The sequence below is a fragment of the Protopterus annectens genome, chromosome 1.part2 (assembly GCF_019279795.1).
Source record: "Protopterus annectens isolate FY-2018-M chromosome 1.part2, PAN1.0, whole genome shotgun sequence".
In the NCBI taxonomy this organism is placed as follows: Eukaryota; Metazoa; Chordata; order Ceratodontiformes; family Protopteridae; genus Protopterus; species Protopterus annectens.
The window spans coordinates 1,248,290,137-1,248,306,278 of NC_056727.1; the positions used below are offsets into that span (position 1 = coordinate 1,248,290,137).

Consider the following 16,142-nt stretch of genomic DNA (forward strand, 5'->3'; position numbering starts at 1 on the left):
ATTCTAGGATCATGGATAGATATGAGAAACGCATGTTTAGTTCAGCGATATATTTTTTTTCTCTCTGCGATCGCTGAACTATTTAACCCATTTTACGAGACTGCAAAGAGATCTCCTGAAAGAGCTAGGAGATGCTCTCCAGTGTACGGTAGCTACAGGGGTTGCCGACAAAGTCAACACACAGCTCGCTACCCTAAACTCAGTTGTAAACTCATCCATGCGTCTCATATCTTATGCAGCTGATGGCTTGAGTAGAGCCGCTAGTTCAGGCATTGCTCTGCGGAGACCAGCCAGGATGCGTCTCCGTTCCTTTGCGGAACCCTTTAAGTCTTCCTTTATCAACACCCCGTTTGATGGCTCATCACTGTTTGGGCCTAAAGTAAAAGAAACTTTAACCTGGTGTGAGCAGGAAGGCAAGATCCTATCTGCCGTTGGAGTCTGTTTTTCTACCCCTACTCGGCCCTACCCCAAGTGCCCTAGGGGCGGGAACATGTGGTTCCGAAAAGCACAGGGAGCCTTTCAGGACACGTCGAGAAACCCCCTCTCGAGGCAGTGGAGGGGGTTATAACGGAAGACACCGCCTGTGTCAATTGACTCTGGCAACACATGACCCTTATCAATTAGGCATTGCAGTCAACTTCGAAAAGTCTACCTTATTGCCATCGCAGCATACCGTTTTTATAGGAGCAGAGTTAGATAACTCAACCACCACTCTAAGTCTTCCAATCGAAAGAGTCTCAGTTCGCCAACACGTCATCTCACTGGTGTTTAAAGAACAAAGGTACAGCAGCAGAGGTCTTGAAGGTACTAGGGTTGATGGCAGCAATCCTGGCTGTACCACACGCAAGGATGCATATGCGAATCCTTCAATGGCTCCTCTTTGCTCAGTGGTCCTACCAAAAGCTACCGATGCACTACATGATTCTCATCACAGATTCTTGCAAGAGAGACCTTCAGTGGTGGTTGGCGTCTCTTCATGTTACAATCTGAAGATCCTTTGCCCCCCCCCCCCCCCCCCGTAGCCACTGTGGCCATGGGCACTTCCTTGATAGGGTAGTGGGGGCATTTTCAGGGAAAGACTGCCCAAGGCACATGGATGGATCAAGAGTCACATCTGCATATCAATGATGTCCTTCAAGGATGCATCTGCAGTCATAACAAATGAGTTGTCCTGTCGTCAGGCAGCCCTTCGGTCGGCCGGATTCCAAAGTCTGTGTCCGGCTTCGGCTGATGTCGCACTTCACCCGACGTCATCTCTGCTGGTCTTCGGGTATAAAGGCATCAGCCGACGCCATTTTCCTCAGTCTTTCTTGCCGCGCGGCGCCCGAAGCAGAAGCTGTTGGCAAGTGCCGGTCGGTCAGATCCAGAGATTACTACTACCGAATACTACTTCGAAGACTTCTAAAAAGCTAAGTACCCCGTTGGGGACTCTTTCTTGCCTCAGCCGATGTCAGAAAAAGTCAATAACTGTTTAACTTGTGGGAAACAAATACCTCATAAAGATTTCCATTCTTACTGCCTGCCTTGCTTAGGCCCAGACCACGACGTAGCAGCTTGTTCGGCCTGTGCTTCCTTCAACTGACGAACGCTTAGGCGTCGGTCGGAGTTTGCTGAACAGTTTTTCGGCTCAGATTTTGCGTACATTATGCCGTCGGATCCTCCGACTACCCAAATTGTTAAAAAACGCAAAGAAAAAGACCGACACTCGCGGTCCGCGGTTTCGGCCGAAACCACGGTTAAGCAAGCCGCGAGTGTCTCGGTTTCGGCGAAACCGGGAAAACGGTCAATCTTCAGCCGAATCCACGACTACTACTGAGGCTCCTGCTACCTTAGTTGAATCGGCCTCAGAAGTTCTGCCTACTACTGTGGTTCCTAGTGATTTATCAGACACCATTCCTTTGGATGTCTCTACCCCAGCACGTGGTGCTGCTAGGCCTCCTGCAGCCATGTCTATTAAGGCCTTTGCCAGGGCTAAAGCAGCCAAAACTGTTAAATCAGTGCCTGTTAAGCCCCCTCACACAGGCCCACTTCTAGTTCACAAATGCTTACACTGGCAGAGGATTTAATATCCTTAATTAGGGGATCCCAATCTCACCCAGACAGGGCCTCTCAGCCCCCAGAAAAGAGACCTAGAGCAGAGCCCCCCGAGCCAGTGTCCTCTGATGATTCTTCGGATGACTCAGACATTACAGATCAGCCAGAGGCTCCTTTTTCTACTTATGAAGATTCCGATGCTGAAGAATCCATTCCATCTGCCTCTCCACCAGAGGAATTTTCCTTTGGGAAACCTTACATGCCATGAGAGAACAATTCCAATGGCAGGGACAAGATTTCTCAGATTCAAGAAAAGGCTTAGGACATTTCTGCACTTACCACAACATAGGCCCTTAGCTATACCTCCAGTACTGCCTGTTGTGGATGATGCATTTAATGATGTTTGCACTGCTCCTGATACTTTACCTCCAGCCCCTGCCAAACCAGATAGATTTTACAGGGTGCCAGACACTCATCACCACCTATACAAGGCCCCACTTGCAGATCCTGAGACTATATCCCAGGGGCCTAAGGCAGTAGCCTCGACCTCAGCAAAAAACCCTATTCCTTCTGAAAGGGAATCCAGGTCCTTAGAGAGATGGGGGAAAAAAGTTTACACCTCTGCTACTCTCTCAGCTAGAGCTTTAAACTGTCAGTTTCATATGATCCAATACCAAGAGTTTATGCTTGATCAGTTAACTAAGAAGCTGTCCACTGATGATTCCTTAGATAAGAAATATGTTTTAGAAATGGTGAATAACTTTCAGCAGGTTAGTAACCATTCTTTAAAATGTGGCTATGATGCACTGGAGGCTTCATTTAGATCAGCCGTGACTGGCACAGTGATAAGAAGGCAGGCATGGTTGAAAGAACAGGTCTTGCCGGATCATGTTAAAGCAAAGCTGTTAGATGCTCCTATGGATAAAGCCAGTCTATTTGGTACACCTGCTCAGCAAGTAATGAAGAAAATGGAAGAGAAGGCAAAATCTGTACAAACAGTTAAGGATTTCTTACAGGTTCAGCCCCCAAGGTTTAGCAGGAACTGGCCTGCCAAAAATTGGTCCTTTCCAGACTCCTCAAAGAGGCAGGAATAGACGCTCTAGAGGCAGAAATCAATCCAGAGGACGACAGTGGCAAGGCAATAACCGAGGAACAGACACAACCACTGCCACTGCAACAGGACAATCACAGTGACTTGGCTCTGACACCGCCAACCAGGGAGCAAATAACAGCACCTTTAGGCGGAAAGTTAGCCTTATTTTCGAAAAATTGGCACTATATCACAAAAGACAAGTGGATTTTGCAAACCATAGACCAAGGTTACAGGTTCCACTTCCACACCTTACCAGTAAAAAGAGGAATGCCAAAGCTACCTCCAAATCAAAAAACAGAAGCTCTAAAGCAGATAGCAGAATTAACAAAGATGAGAGCTGTGGAAAGAGTACCAATAACAGAACAGGGCAAAGGATTCTACTCCAGACTCTTCCTAGTACCAAGAAAAGAGAAAAGTTGGAGACCTATTCTCGACCTGTCCGTCTTAAACACATACATCATTGTCCCAAAATTCAAAATGCTGACCCTTCAGCAACTTCTTCCCATGCTGGGCAAGGAGTGTTGGCTGGTAACTCTAGATCTCAAGGAGGCATACCTGCATGTCCCCATACGACCAAATTGCAGAAGATACCTCAGATTTCTTGCAGGATCAGAGCATTATCAATTCTCAGCATTGCCCTTTGGCTTATCTACTGCGCCCAGAGTATTCACAAAATGCCTGGCATCAGTAATCGCTCACTGTAGGCTACAGGGAATCCAAATTTATCCATACCTGGACGACTGCCTGTTACAAGCGGACAACAAAAGCAAGCTGACAACAGATTTACAAAGAGTCATTTGCTTACTACAAGCCCTGGGATACACAGTCAATTTACAAAGTCAAGACTGATACCATCCCAAACAAGAACATTCTTGGGTGCGCAATTGGACACAGCAAAACAAATGGCTGTTCTAACTGCAGAAAAACAAGAGCCACTCCTTGTTTACTTGCTGGCATTAACAAAGCAGAACAAACTAACAGCAAGAAAAGTACTGCAGGCCTTGGGCTTCATGGCATCATGCATAATCTTGGTCCCACATGCCAGACTGCATATGAGAAAGCTACAGTGGTACCTAAAGAATTTATGGTCTCAACACAGGCACAGCTTAGAAACCGAAATCCCACTAATCCCATGCCTGAAACAGGAGTTCCTATGGTGGGCTCAAGCATGCCAGTCAAACCCATGCTTGCCCTTCCACAAATTTCAAGCAAGCCAAACCATCACAACGGACGCCTCAGACCTAGGCTGGGGGGGCGCACATGTTGGACAAATGCATACAAGGATTGTGGACTCCAGACCAGCTGCACCTGCACATAAACCAAAAAGAAATGCTGGCAGTAAAACTAGCAATACTGAAATTCAGACCATTCCTCAAAGAAGGCCATTTAATGATAAGGACAGACAACACCACAGTCATGTGGTACATCAACAAACAGGGAGGCACTCATTCATACCCCCTATGCAGAATGACTCTGGACCTTTGGAATATGGCTCTGAGCTACAACATCCAGTTACAGGCAGTATTTGTGCCGGGAAAAGAAAACACCCTAGCAGACATGTTAAGCAGAACCACCTCGGATGCTCACGAATGGATGCTACACCCGGACATCTTCAAGGCCATCACAAAGAAATGGGGAATGCCACAAATAGACCTATTCACATCCCCACTCAATCACCAGCTCAAAAATTCTGCACAAGGACATACCACCCACTTGCATGGAAGGTGGACTCTCTATCCTTCAGTTGGAAAGGCCTGACAGCATATGCATTTCCACCTCTTCCTTTGATGCACAAGGTACTACTGAAAATCAAAGAGGAACGCCCAAGGATAATCCTGATAGCTCCGAATTGGCCAAGACAACACTGGTATCCATTGCTGAGGAGCATGTCTCAGGGGAGAATGTGGTCAATACCCCTGATGCCTTTGATGTTAACTCAGAACAACTACAACATCATGCACCCAAACCTAAAAGCCTTGCAACTGACTGCCTGGAACATCACATAGCAGCAACTAACCCAGACCTATCCCAAAGGGTTAAAGACATTATCCTTGAAGCCCGCAGACCTTCAACAAGAAGGAACTATGCAGGAAAATGGAAAAGATTTGTCATTTGGAGTACTGAAAGAGGAAAAGATGTGTCGAACATAGATATTGCTAACATCCTGGAGTACTTGGCAGAGCTTCTACATACAGGCCTGTCCTATTCCTCCATCAAGATACATGCATCAGCTATTTCAGCAGAATACAGCTTGATCCACCTGTCTTTTCGCATTCTCTACTCAGGCAGTTCCTCAGAGGGATCAAGAATGTAAAACCTCCTAGGAAACCACCATTACCAGCATGGGACTTGAACTTTGTGCTAGAAAAATTGACACTCCCTCCATTTGAACCAGCAGCAACAGCAGATCTTCAACACCTATCATGGAAAACTGCTTTCCTACTGGCAATTACTTCAGCAAGGAGGGTTTCGGAACTACAGGCCTTAATGGCAGTACAACCCTTCCTAATCTTCCATCAAGATAGGGTGTCCATGAGAACTAATCCTACATTTATGCCCAAGGTGGTATCCAGAGTGTCTTTAAACCAGGCAATCCACCTACCTACCTTCTTTCCCAATCCACAGAACAGGGGGGAAAGACTGCTGCATACCTTGGATGTACATAGACAGTTACGCTACTACCTGGTCAGAACCAAAGGTGACAGAAAAACTGACCAGCTTTTAGTAGCCTATGCAACAGGAAGGGAAGGAAAAGCAATTTCCAAACAGACCATCTCCAAATGGATAGGAAATTGCATAAGATTCTGTTACTCCTACCACGGAAAACCAATTCCACAGAACATAAGACCTCATTCTACAAGGGCTACAGCCACTACGACAGCTTTCTTACGAGGAGTGGCAACCAAGGACATTATTGAGGCGGCTACTTGGACCTCCGTGCATACATTTGCCAAGCATTATAATTTACCTCTATACTCTAGATCCCGAGCAGGGTTTGCCACTGCTGTACTGCAAGGGATCCTAACTACACCATAATTCTTCCTCCTCCCTAGTTTGGCTATGGTATTCTACCCATTTGTTATGACTGCAGATGCATCCTTGAAGGACATAGTACAGTTTTGTACCTACCATAAATGTAGATGTCCGAACAGGATAGCATCTGCAGTCAGGATTACCCACCCTCCTTCCCCTCTGTGGTACTCCTAGGGTATTTACCCTCCTAATAGCTAGCTGGGGGGGAGTCTCTTATGGTGTATTTGTTTGTATATGTGTACATACATTGTTATTTTTTGTGTTTGCCTTCTACTTTTTTTGGAAACATTGGCATTTATCCAAAATTTAGCTTATCAAGAGGGCAACTGGCATCTGGGGCAAGAAACACTGAGGAAAATGGCGTCGGCTGATGCCTTTATACCCGAAGACCAGCAGAGATGACGTCGGGTGAAGTGCGACATCAGCCGAAGCCGGACCCAGACTTTGGAATCCGGCCGACCGAAGGGCTGCCTGACGACAGGACAACCCATTTGTTATGACTGCAGATGCTATCCTGTTCGGACATCTACATTTATGGTAGGTACAAAACTGTACTTTCTGGAGTTGAGAATGGTACTTCTGCCGTTGCAGTACTTTCAGGACTCTCTTCTTCTAGGGACAATTGCAATTCAGACTGACTGCATGTCAGTGGTCTGGTACTTTAACAAACAAGGAGGAACCAAGTCTTACCCCCCTTTGTTGAGAAGCACTCCGGGTATGGCAATGGGCTGTGTCGTCCCACAGTTTTATGATAGCACTGCACATCCCTGGGAAATCCAGTGCGATAGCAGACAAGCTAAGCAGGGCAATACTGTTGCTTCATGAGTGGTCTCTCAACCAACAAGTTGTGGATCTGATTTTCCACAAATGGGGCCAGCCTTGTTGCAACCTCTTTGCCAGTCGCGTCAATACAAAATGCAGAAGCTATTTTGCCCTATTACCACCTCTGAGACATTCCCTGAGAGACGCACTCATACACGATAGGCCTCCGGGTCTCCTATATGCATTCCCACCTATTCCACTGATACGCAAGGTTTTACAGAAAGCAAAGTCGCTGGGAAGGACAGTTATCCTCATAGCTCCCTACTGGCCTTGACATATTTGGTTCCCCTTCCTTCACCATCATCTACTGGAGGATCCATGGATCCTGGACCTAGTTCAGGACCTTCTGACACACCCGTCAGGGGACCTCCATCCTTCACTGCAGTCCCTAAAACTGGCTGCTTGGCTAATCCACTTCCCTTAATTGCCAGGCTTCATTTGCTCTCAGATGATACAAGACCAATCCTTTTGTCTTCTCACAAGCCATCCACCAGGAAACTGTACCGCAATAAGTGGAACAGGTTCTGAATTTGGACCAATATGCAGAAAATCGACCCTTTCCGAGCTCCTCTATCGTCCATTTTAGAATTTTTGACAAAGATTTTTAAAGGAGGAGCAGCAGCTGCCACAGTTAGTCCAGTTAGCCGCCATATCAAATTTCCACCTTGGATTCGATGGGTTGAATGTTATGAGTTATAAGTTACCCAAGGCTTTTCTTAAAGGTGGCCTTTCACATGAGACCTCCTGTCAAAATTCCTTATTCCCCCTGGAATTTGAATTTTATGCTGTCTCAAATTATTCATCCCCCTTTCGAACCAGCATCTTCTTGTGATCTCAAATATTTGTCCTGGAAGACTATATTTCTGGTAGCCATTACTTCTGCCCGCAGTGTGTCAGAAATTCAAACATTATCTGTTAGCCCTCCTTACATGATTTTCCATGCTGATGGAGTATCTCTCAGAACAAATCCCTTCTTTTTGCCTAAAGTCTGTTCTGAATCCAATATCAATCAGGTAATTGAGCTGCCAGTCTTTTTTTTTCCCCAACCACTCTAACAAATTGGAATACATGCTGCACAAACTTGATGTACACAGACAGCTCAGATTTTTATCTTGATAGAGCTAAGGATATTAGAAAATCAGATCAACTTTTTGTATCCTTTTCGGAAGCCAGAAAAGGTAATCCAGTGGCTAAAACAACTTTATCTAAATGGTTATCAGATTGACACACAAACCTAAGGCTCATTCTACCAGAGCCATTTCTATGTCTTCTGCCTTTCAAGCTAAATTGCCCCTTGACAATATTTGTGCTGCAGCCACTTGGTCTAAGCCTCATACCTTTATCACACATTACAAAGTAGATAAGGCTTCCAGGGACAGGTCTTCCTTTGGTTCCACGGCACCGAAAAATGTACTTCCATGAGCCACCCAAGATTGAGTGTGCTAGGGACGCTACCCATCAGTGAGAATAAACGGCGAGATTTAACAACTTCACATAAAGAAGTTATGTACTTACCATAACGTTCCATGTGAGTTGTTTATCTCGCCTTTATTCTCACGTCCCTCCCTCCTTCCCCCTCCTGGCTGACAGTTGACTTAGAGGCTAGTACCATCCTGGTTATTTAATACTACTTCTTCCCCTTCGGGAAGTGCTTCCTTGTAGAAATAAATAAAAGGGTATATGTACTCGCAGCAAACAAGATATGAGGTAATTCCAGCAGTGCATTGTGGGATAAGGGGCTTGGTCTCTAGCTACTGGCAGACCTTGAGTTTTGCTATCGGCCGTGAGCTCCAAACCCATCAGTGAGAATAAAGGCGAGATAAACAACTCACATGGAACGTTATGCTAAGTACCTAACTTCTTTTTTTCAGAAGCTCTGATTATTCATTTCTTATGAAGCTAAGAAAAAAAGTATACCATGTCTAAATGGTTTTCTTCTGCTATTGGCTTTTGTTTATACCTACCAGAGTAAGGCAATCCTAGATGACGTTAAGGCACACTCTGCCAGGGCTTTGGCTTCATCCGCGACTTTTTAGAAAGTGGATTCTAGTAGTATTCTAGGAGCAGTAACTTGCTACTGTGTGCATACTTTTACAAAGCACTACAAACTAGATGTATTTTCCAGGTCTAGAGCAGGTTTTGCTAGGAGCATTCTCCACAGGCTTCTTGAATATTCATTCTTCCTTTTCCCAGTCAGTTTAAACTGTGGTAGCCTAGCCATATAGCTAAGGCTGCTGCAGCAGTGATCATTCAAATTTCTACTGTTAGGTTAAATGCACTTGCACAGTTGCACTTTTTGTGTGTGTTGATGTAATCTCTGTATGATAAAAGCAAGCCATGTGGAGAAAAAAAAAACATGCTCATTGCATCTAAAGCTGTTGTCAGGTTTATTCTTCAGTATTGGCTAAAAAGTAGTTTCTGTTGCGCATGCAGTCTTAACACACAATCGTAAGAGGTCTTTGTGTGTCTTGGCTAGAAATGTGCTGTCCTGTGTTTGGATTTTTTTTTTCTCTAGGACTCCTTGGGCTACAGTTGTGGAATGTTTTGTCACTCCTGAACTATAAATCTCAAAAGGAGACATTAAAATAAATCTGTCCCCATCTTCAGAGAATAGAGTCATTGGAGAAGGAAGTAAAAGAAATGGAAGGGCAATGTGATGAGAAAAAGGGAATGTATCAAGTGAGGACTAAACAATGGGTAAAAAAAGGACTGTTCATGTTGGTTCTACCATGGTGTTTTTGCAGTAGAGCAAATGTGAAAGTACTTGCCCTTGCATCCTGCTGTAAGATGTTAGTACTGCAGAGATGGGATTTTTGATTGTGATTATTTTTGTATATTCACTTCTCACTTTAAACTGACGTTTTTCTCGTAATTAGGGATTGTTTGTAAAACTGTAAATTTTGCTTTTTTGCCAATTACTGGTAGTAACGCTCCATGTGCAAGTAAGCATAGTATAATAGCTATTGGAGCAGAAACAGGAAGACCTATAGAGGCTAGCATCTAACTTTTTTTTTTCCTTTTCTTTCCAGCAGACAGATCGGTATCAAGTAATTGCTTGTTCTCTTGCTACATCTGCAAGGAAGTGGTGTTTCTGAGAAATAAACCATTAATCTGGTTATGAACATGCATGCGGTATCAGACTATAAGGTAATCCTGTCTCGATAAATTTTTGGTTATTCTGCATTGACAAAGTGTTGTATTATGAATGTTTTTCTATCATATTCAATTTTTAAGTAGGGTGATATGCTGATGGAGCTTGTACTGAGTATAAAAAAAAATCAGCTATTCCAAAAGTAAATATTGGGTTTTGTTTTACCCTTCAACAAAATTAAAAGCAGAGTTTAATTTGCGGCTTAGGTCACCTGATTTAAAACTTTTAGAATGCAGTAATAGTTAGATGCATGCATTGGTGGGGTATGGTATAGTTAGTGAAGTAATTGTTTTGCTAATTTTTTCCTTTTTCCTGTGAGTACACCCACTTTTGTGGATTATTGTGTCTGCCTTGTCGACTATATTCAAAAGTGTAAAACATCATAAACTTTTTTTTTTCTCTTCATTGCAGTTGTTGCACACACTGTCTACTCGGACAATTAAATGCTAGAATATCCTTAGTGTCACACTACTCACTGTGAGGTCATTCCATTTCAGGCATTTAGTATTGTAATTTGACTATTATGAAATTTTATTTTCAAATTTAAGGACTGAAATAATTATAGCTGTGATATTGCTTTCATGCAGAACTGCAGGTAGCTTTCTATAAACATGTAAAATATTGAGGAAAAAAAAAGAAAAAACATGTTAAATTGTCTGTGTGTGGTATTCAGTTATGAATTTTTTCTTTTATGCTGTTCAAGTTCAGGGGCTGTGATTTAATTACAGCTGTCCTAAGGAACCAGAAGTGGTAAGCGTAGTTGAAGCGAGTCATTTGGAAGAAAAATTGTTACTGACTGTTCACAAGCAGCAGACTTCCACTCACTTTCCCCAGTCCCTTAACTTTTAAAATGTAAAATAGGATACAGTTCCCTGGTCATTACCGTTCAAATGCTTGCACACATACAACCAGAATAGAAATGGCGGGCAGATTGTCATGAAGGAATTTGTTTGTGAGGTGAAGAGGATACGTTTGTACTTTTTTTTAATGTAATACACTTTTACATTTTGTAAGTTAAGGGACTGGAGAAAGTGAATGCAAGTCTGCTGCTTATGAATACTTGGTGACAACTTTTCTTCCAACTGACTCACTCTAGCCACACTTGCTACTTGTTTCTTTTTCCACTGGTTACAGCATGGGCACTCTGTCCGATTTGGTTGGCTGTTCTTCTGCAGTACCAAGGAAGAAGAAGAAAATTTGTTACCAAGGAGTCTTTGCAATTGTTGCACACTGTCTACTCAGACAATGAGTGAACCTGCAGTGGCCATAGCTTATTACACCGACCACTCTCTTGCAGTCCTTTAAGCCAGCATGTACTGGAGGAGGAAGGGAGGTCAACCATATCTTCGGCTGTTCGAGTGTTGGATAAAGGCATGGGAGAACCATTTTTCCTTGGGCCGGGGAGACCCTCCAGGAGATTCTTCTCAGGGTAACATGAGCAAGGTACCTTTAGACTTCACAGATGTCCCTTCTTCAAGACAGTCTTCTTTTGATGGAACTCCTTTTAAGAAAAAAAGAAAAAATTGTTAGGAAATTACTATGTTTAAAAAAGATGAGTTCCTTACCTTGGCTAGATGGGCGTTACAGGCAATATATCCTGGTATGTGGAAGCCTTTACAGATGAGCATTCCATGTAAAGCTATTCTAAGGAAACAGGATCTGATTATACTGATTTTGATTGTGATAGGACTTCTTGCCCAGCAAATTCTCAAGCCCAGCTCTGTGATTGTGAGAAACTCCTGTGAAGGAATTTTCTTTCATTCATCCCGGCACTGGCCTGATTAAGGTATTTTTATCGGAACAAGTAGAAGTTCACCCTGAACTGAGGAGTTTCCATTTGTTACTAATGGATATACCTCATTCCTATCCATTTCCACCTGTATTGCCATCCGTGGATGGTGTGTTAAATGCTGCCTGTAGATATCCTGAAAGCCAGCCATCAGTTCCTTAAAAAGCAGATAAAGCTGTACCTCAGGCTAATAAATGTTTTTGTCAACGTAGATCTAATCCAGTTGCCATTTCAACAGTGTTTCTTCTTGGCAATAGGCTGGTCCTTGTTATGAACACTTCACTTTGATTAAAGAAAATAAAATGTGTGTTTAGGTAAGAGAATGTTTACTTCCACTTTGGCCTTCAGAATTCTTAATTAACTGGCGTATCTGAGAAAGTTTGTGCTTTACTTCTACAGAATGAGGGAACTGGCTTCCACTCTTCCTAATGAAGAAAGCTCTTTTTTTGAAAGAAACTGTTTCTACCCTTTCTCTGGTATCTTGACATTGAAGAATGCGTGTGATTGTGTAAAATCTATGTTTAGATGTGTAAATACTATGTTTAGAGCTATTGCTAGAGTGTTGAAGATATGCTTGGGTACATAACCAAACGTTTGTTGTTGAGGCAATGTCTTGAATCTTTGATTCAACTTTAGATAAGGAAGTATTGTTTGGCAATTCTGCCTGGGTTATCAAACAACATGATGATAGAGGGAAATTTAAGTTTGGGAGTTTAAGGTATTTAATTTACCCCAGTACAAATCTTACAGCGACCGTGGTGGTACAGCGGTAGCATTGTTGCCTCACAGCAAGATGTTCTGTTCGATTCTCGGCTGGAGTGCCTTCTATGTCGAGTCTGCATGCCCCCCCCCCCCCTGCAGTAGAGTGGCCTTCGAAAGGCATGCGTGAATGGGTGTGCCTTCGCTGAAGGTTGGGCGTCGGGCTAGCAACTTGGCACCATAAAAATTGACTGCCAACCATTAGTGGACCGGAGTTCCGCTGTGGCGACCCCTAACCAGGAAAAGCCGAAAAGAGTACAAATCTTGCTGGTCTTCCTCTTACACTTAAAAGCCGAATCAAACCAATGTCTTTCTGCAAACAAAATGCAAAAAGGAAATTTCTGGAGGGTAACAAAAGGGGGGGGGGTGTGCTTCTCAGAAGACAGATGTTGACTAACAGCACAGCACATTCTAGAATTATGTCATCATTCCTTAACCTCTTCCTCGTACAGTATTTCTAGAAGTCTGTCCCAAAAATTAGCCCTTAGCATTCCCCTTTGACAAAAGATTGTTTTGGACTCCTGGGTTTTAAAAGTAGTGCAGGAAGATTACAGATGACACCTGATGCAAAAACTTTCATTGGAGTATCTCCCTACCTCTGAACTGAAGAGAAGCTTTTCCCGAGGTTCTTCAGTTTTTATACTCCCAGAGAGTCCTAGAACGAGTAGCTTTAAATCAAAGTGGCAAGGGCTTTCACTCCAGAACGTTTGTAATACCAAAGGGGCCTCTTGAAGATCAGTACTAGACCTTTCATTTCTGAATTTGTATGTGAAAGTACCAACATTTTAAAATGTTAAAATTACAGGACCAGTTTCCCTCATTTCTCACGAGTTTTACTTAGTAACCCAAGATGTAAAAGATGTTTACAACCAGATTCCCATATCCATAGGCTTCAGGAGATTTCTAAGGTTTTGTTTCTTGTTCACATTTATCAGATGTCCTCCTGTTCTACTGTTGCTGTATTCTTAACAAGGGGGTTTTCCTAACAAGTCCAGCCCACTAGCAGGCCAGTATACCAAAGCCTTTTAATTACCTTAAGATATGCCATATGTTGCACATATGCTCCTCACATACGTAGGGCATAAGTGATATTTGGACATACCATGCTCAGAACTTCTGTCACTGGTCCGAATGCCATCTTGTGTCATCGCTCTGCTCGCCTGAGTTGTGTGCTGGTATATCAAGCAGTTCAGGTAAGTGCCCCGTTGTGTTTTTTTCTTATTTCTGCTGCTTTTTGTGGTGGGGTTTTACAGATCATCCAGAAAAGACAAATGTTAGTATGGGAGACAGATTCCACATAAGGACAGTCGTGAGCAGTGCTCGTTTTGCTCGGGGCCTTCTCACAATCCTTAAACTTGCAGGACTTGTCAGGCCTTTGTGCCTAAGACTTTATGAAATAGTCTTTCCTCCTTTGCAATTTACTTGTAAAACAAGCTTCTCAAACTTTTAGCAAAAGACTCTGTGAAGGAAACTTCAGGGCATGATGTGGAGTCTTCATTGAAGAGAGGCCAAAAATCCTACATCAGACTCTTCCTCTGTACCTCCTAAAAAGGATGTCTGTCTCGAGGTTGATGAAAGCCTTGGAGGTTCACTAGGTTCTGGAGTCTGAATCCTTGGCTGGGATTGTTTTGGAGGCAGCCATGGATCTGACAACAGGTGTGTCCTCTGAGGCATTGCAAACATCTGTTTCAGATGGTCAGTGGAAACCAAGACTGATAATCGCAGAAGAGCCTAAGAGGGGCGGTCCTCAAATTCTGGTGAGGGAAAAAGTTCGGTCAGCAGTTATTGAGTGTAGGCTGACTTCGGGCCCTTCCACATTTCATAAGGCAGATGTCCAGTTAAAAAAAAAAAAAACGAAGCGTATTTCTTCTCCCAGGGACCCTCAAAGTGAATGGCAAATATTTACTGCCCTTATGGTTCTGAAACCTCCATGTGTCTGTCCTTGATCCTCATTGCACAGCTTCCTCTCAAGAGAGTTGAGGATCGAGAGTCTTCTGATAGAGGTTTCTTTGGATGAGGAATCCTTGGCTTATTCTACCCAGATTCTGTCCCCTCTAGAGTATGCTTCTCCTGAAAAGGTTCTCGCAGGAGAAAGGCATTAAGTTGCAGGACTTAAAACATCTTTGTTTCACCTGTGCCCAAGTTCCAAAGGAGCAATCCTTCCAAGCCAGCTTTTGATCAAAGACAGGCCCGTCATCCTAAGAATAAAAAAGGTGGAAGGAGAGTTCCTCCAGCTAAAACTAATTAGACTTCTGCTCAGAAGAAGCCCTTTCATGGCAGGCCAGGTAATATCATCTGACTGTCTCGCTCCTCCCAGCCTCATTCCTCTCTCACTTTGTTTTCTCTTTTCAGTTTGGTCAAGCATAACCCAAGGCTCATGGTCAATTCAACAAGGGTATTTCATGGTTTGGAAATCATTTCCTCTTCTCATGGGCATTCCGTAGCTACCTCTAGAATACTTAGATGTATTCCCAGAAGTGCTTCGAGAACTGTTTATCAGGAAACTATTCAAGAGGTTCCACAGGCCCAAAGGGGAAAAGGGTTTTATTCCAGAATTTCTGGTACCCAGAAAGGTCCTTGGAGACCCATTCTGGATCTTTCACACCAATAATTTTCCAAAGGTTCCTTCCTTTCGCATATTATCTCTTCAGACCTTGTTCCTTTCATGGTCTGTCTGGATATCAAGGATGCCTACCTTCACATACCTGTTTATCCCCCTTTCAGGCAATATTTACATTTTTCTGTTGCTTCCTGGCATTTTCAGTTCCCTGCTTTGCTCTTTGGCCTCTCTACTGCTCCAAAGGTATTCTCCAAATGCCTAGCTCCTGTGATTGCTTTTTGCAGGCTTCAAGGCATCCAAGTATTCCCTTACTTGGATGGTCTCCTCTTTCAAGCATCCTTTCCAGAAACCCTACTGCAAAGTCTTTGTCATTACTCTTTTGCAAAGTCTGGGTTTCACAATAAATTTCAAAAAGCCTTCTCTAATAACTTTTCAAGATTGTTTTCTTGGGGTGCAGGATTCTGACTGTGCCTATGTTGGCATCACTACCTCTGCCAAAATCTAGACTCTCATTTCCTTCTTTTAAAATCATTTTTCACCGACCTCTGTCGCAGCCAGAGAGTTTTTGAGACTTCTAGGATTTATGGCATCCACCATCCCTATGTTACCTTTAGCCAAAAATCCACATGAGGAAATTTCAGTGGTTCCTGAAGTCAGTCTAGCAACAGCATGCTGATCCCCTAGAATTTACATTTCCTCTTCCCTATCTAAAGAAAGAACATCTCTGGTGAATCCAGGCCTTCCCTTCCATCCCCATTTTCCATTTCAAGAACTGTTGAGAGACTTCAGACACAGTTTGGGGAGCAGCCCTTGGCACTATAAAAGTACAGGGGATCTGGTCTCCTCTTCAACAGAAGGAGCACATCAGCATCAAAGAGATGAGCACTTCTGCTGGCTGGCC

At 43.5% G+C, this 16,142-nt stretch overlaps 1 protein-coding gene across 1 annotated transcript in view; it reads left to right on the forward strand.

The window, feature by feature from the left end:
- Positions 1 to 10,015: 10,015 nt before the first annotated feature.
- The window catches only part of KDM1A (lysine demethylase 1A), a gene marked incomplete in the record, with an annotated part of 2,315,042 nt that continues 2,308,915 nt past the window's right edge, over positions 10,016 to 16,142 (forward strand). The window contains 1 exon segment of the mRNA XM_044060124.1: positions 10,016 to 10,129. Coding sequence (XP_043916059.1) covers positions 10,100 to 10,129 — 30 coding nt within the window.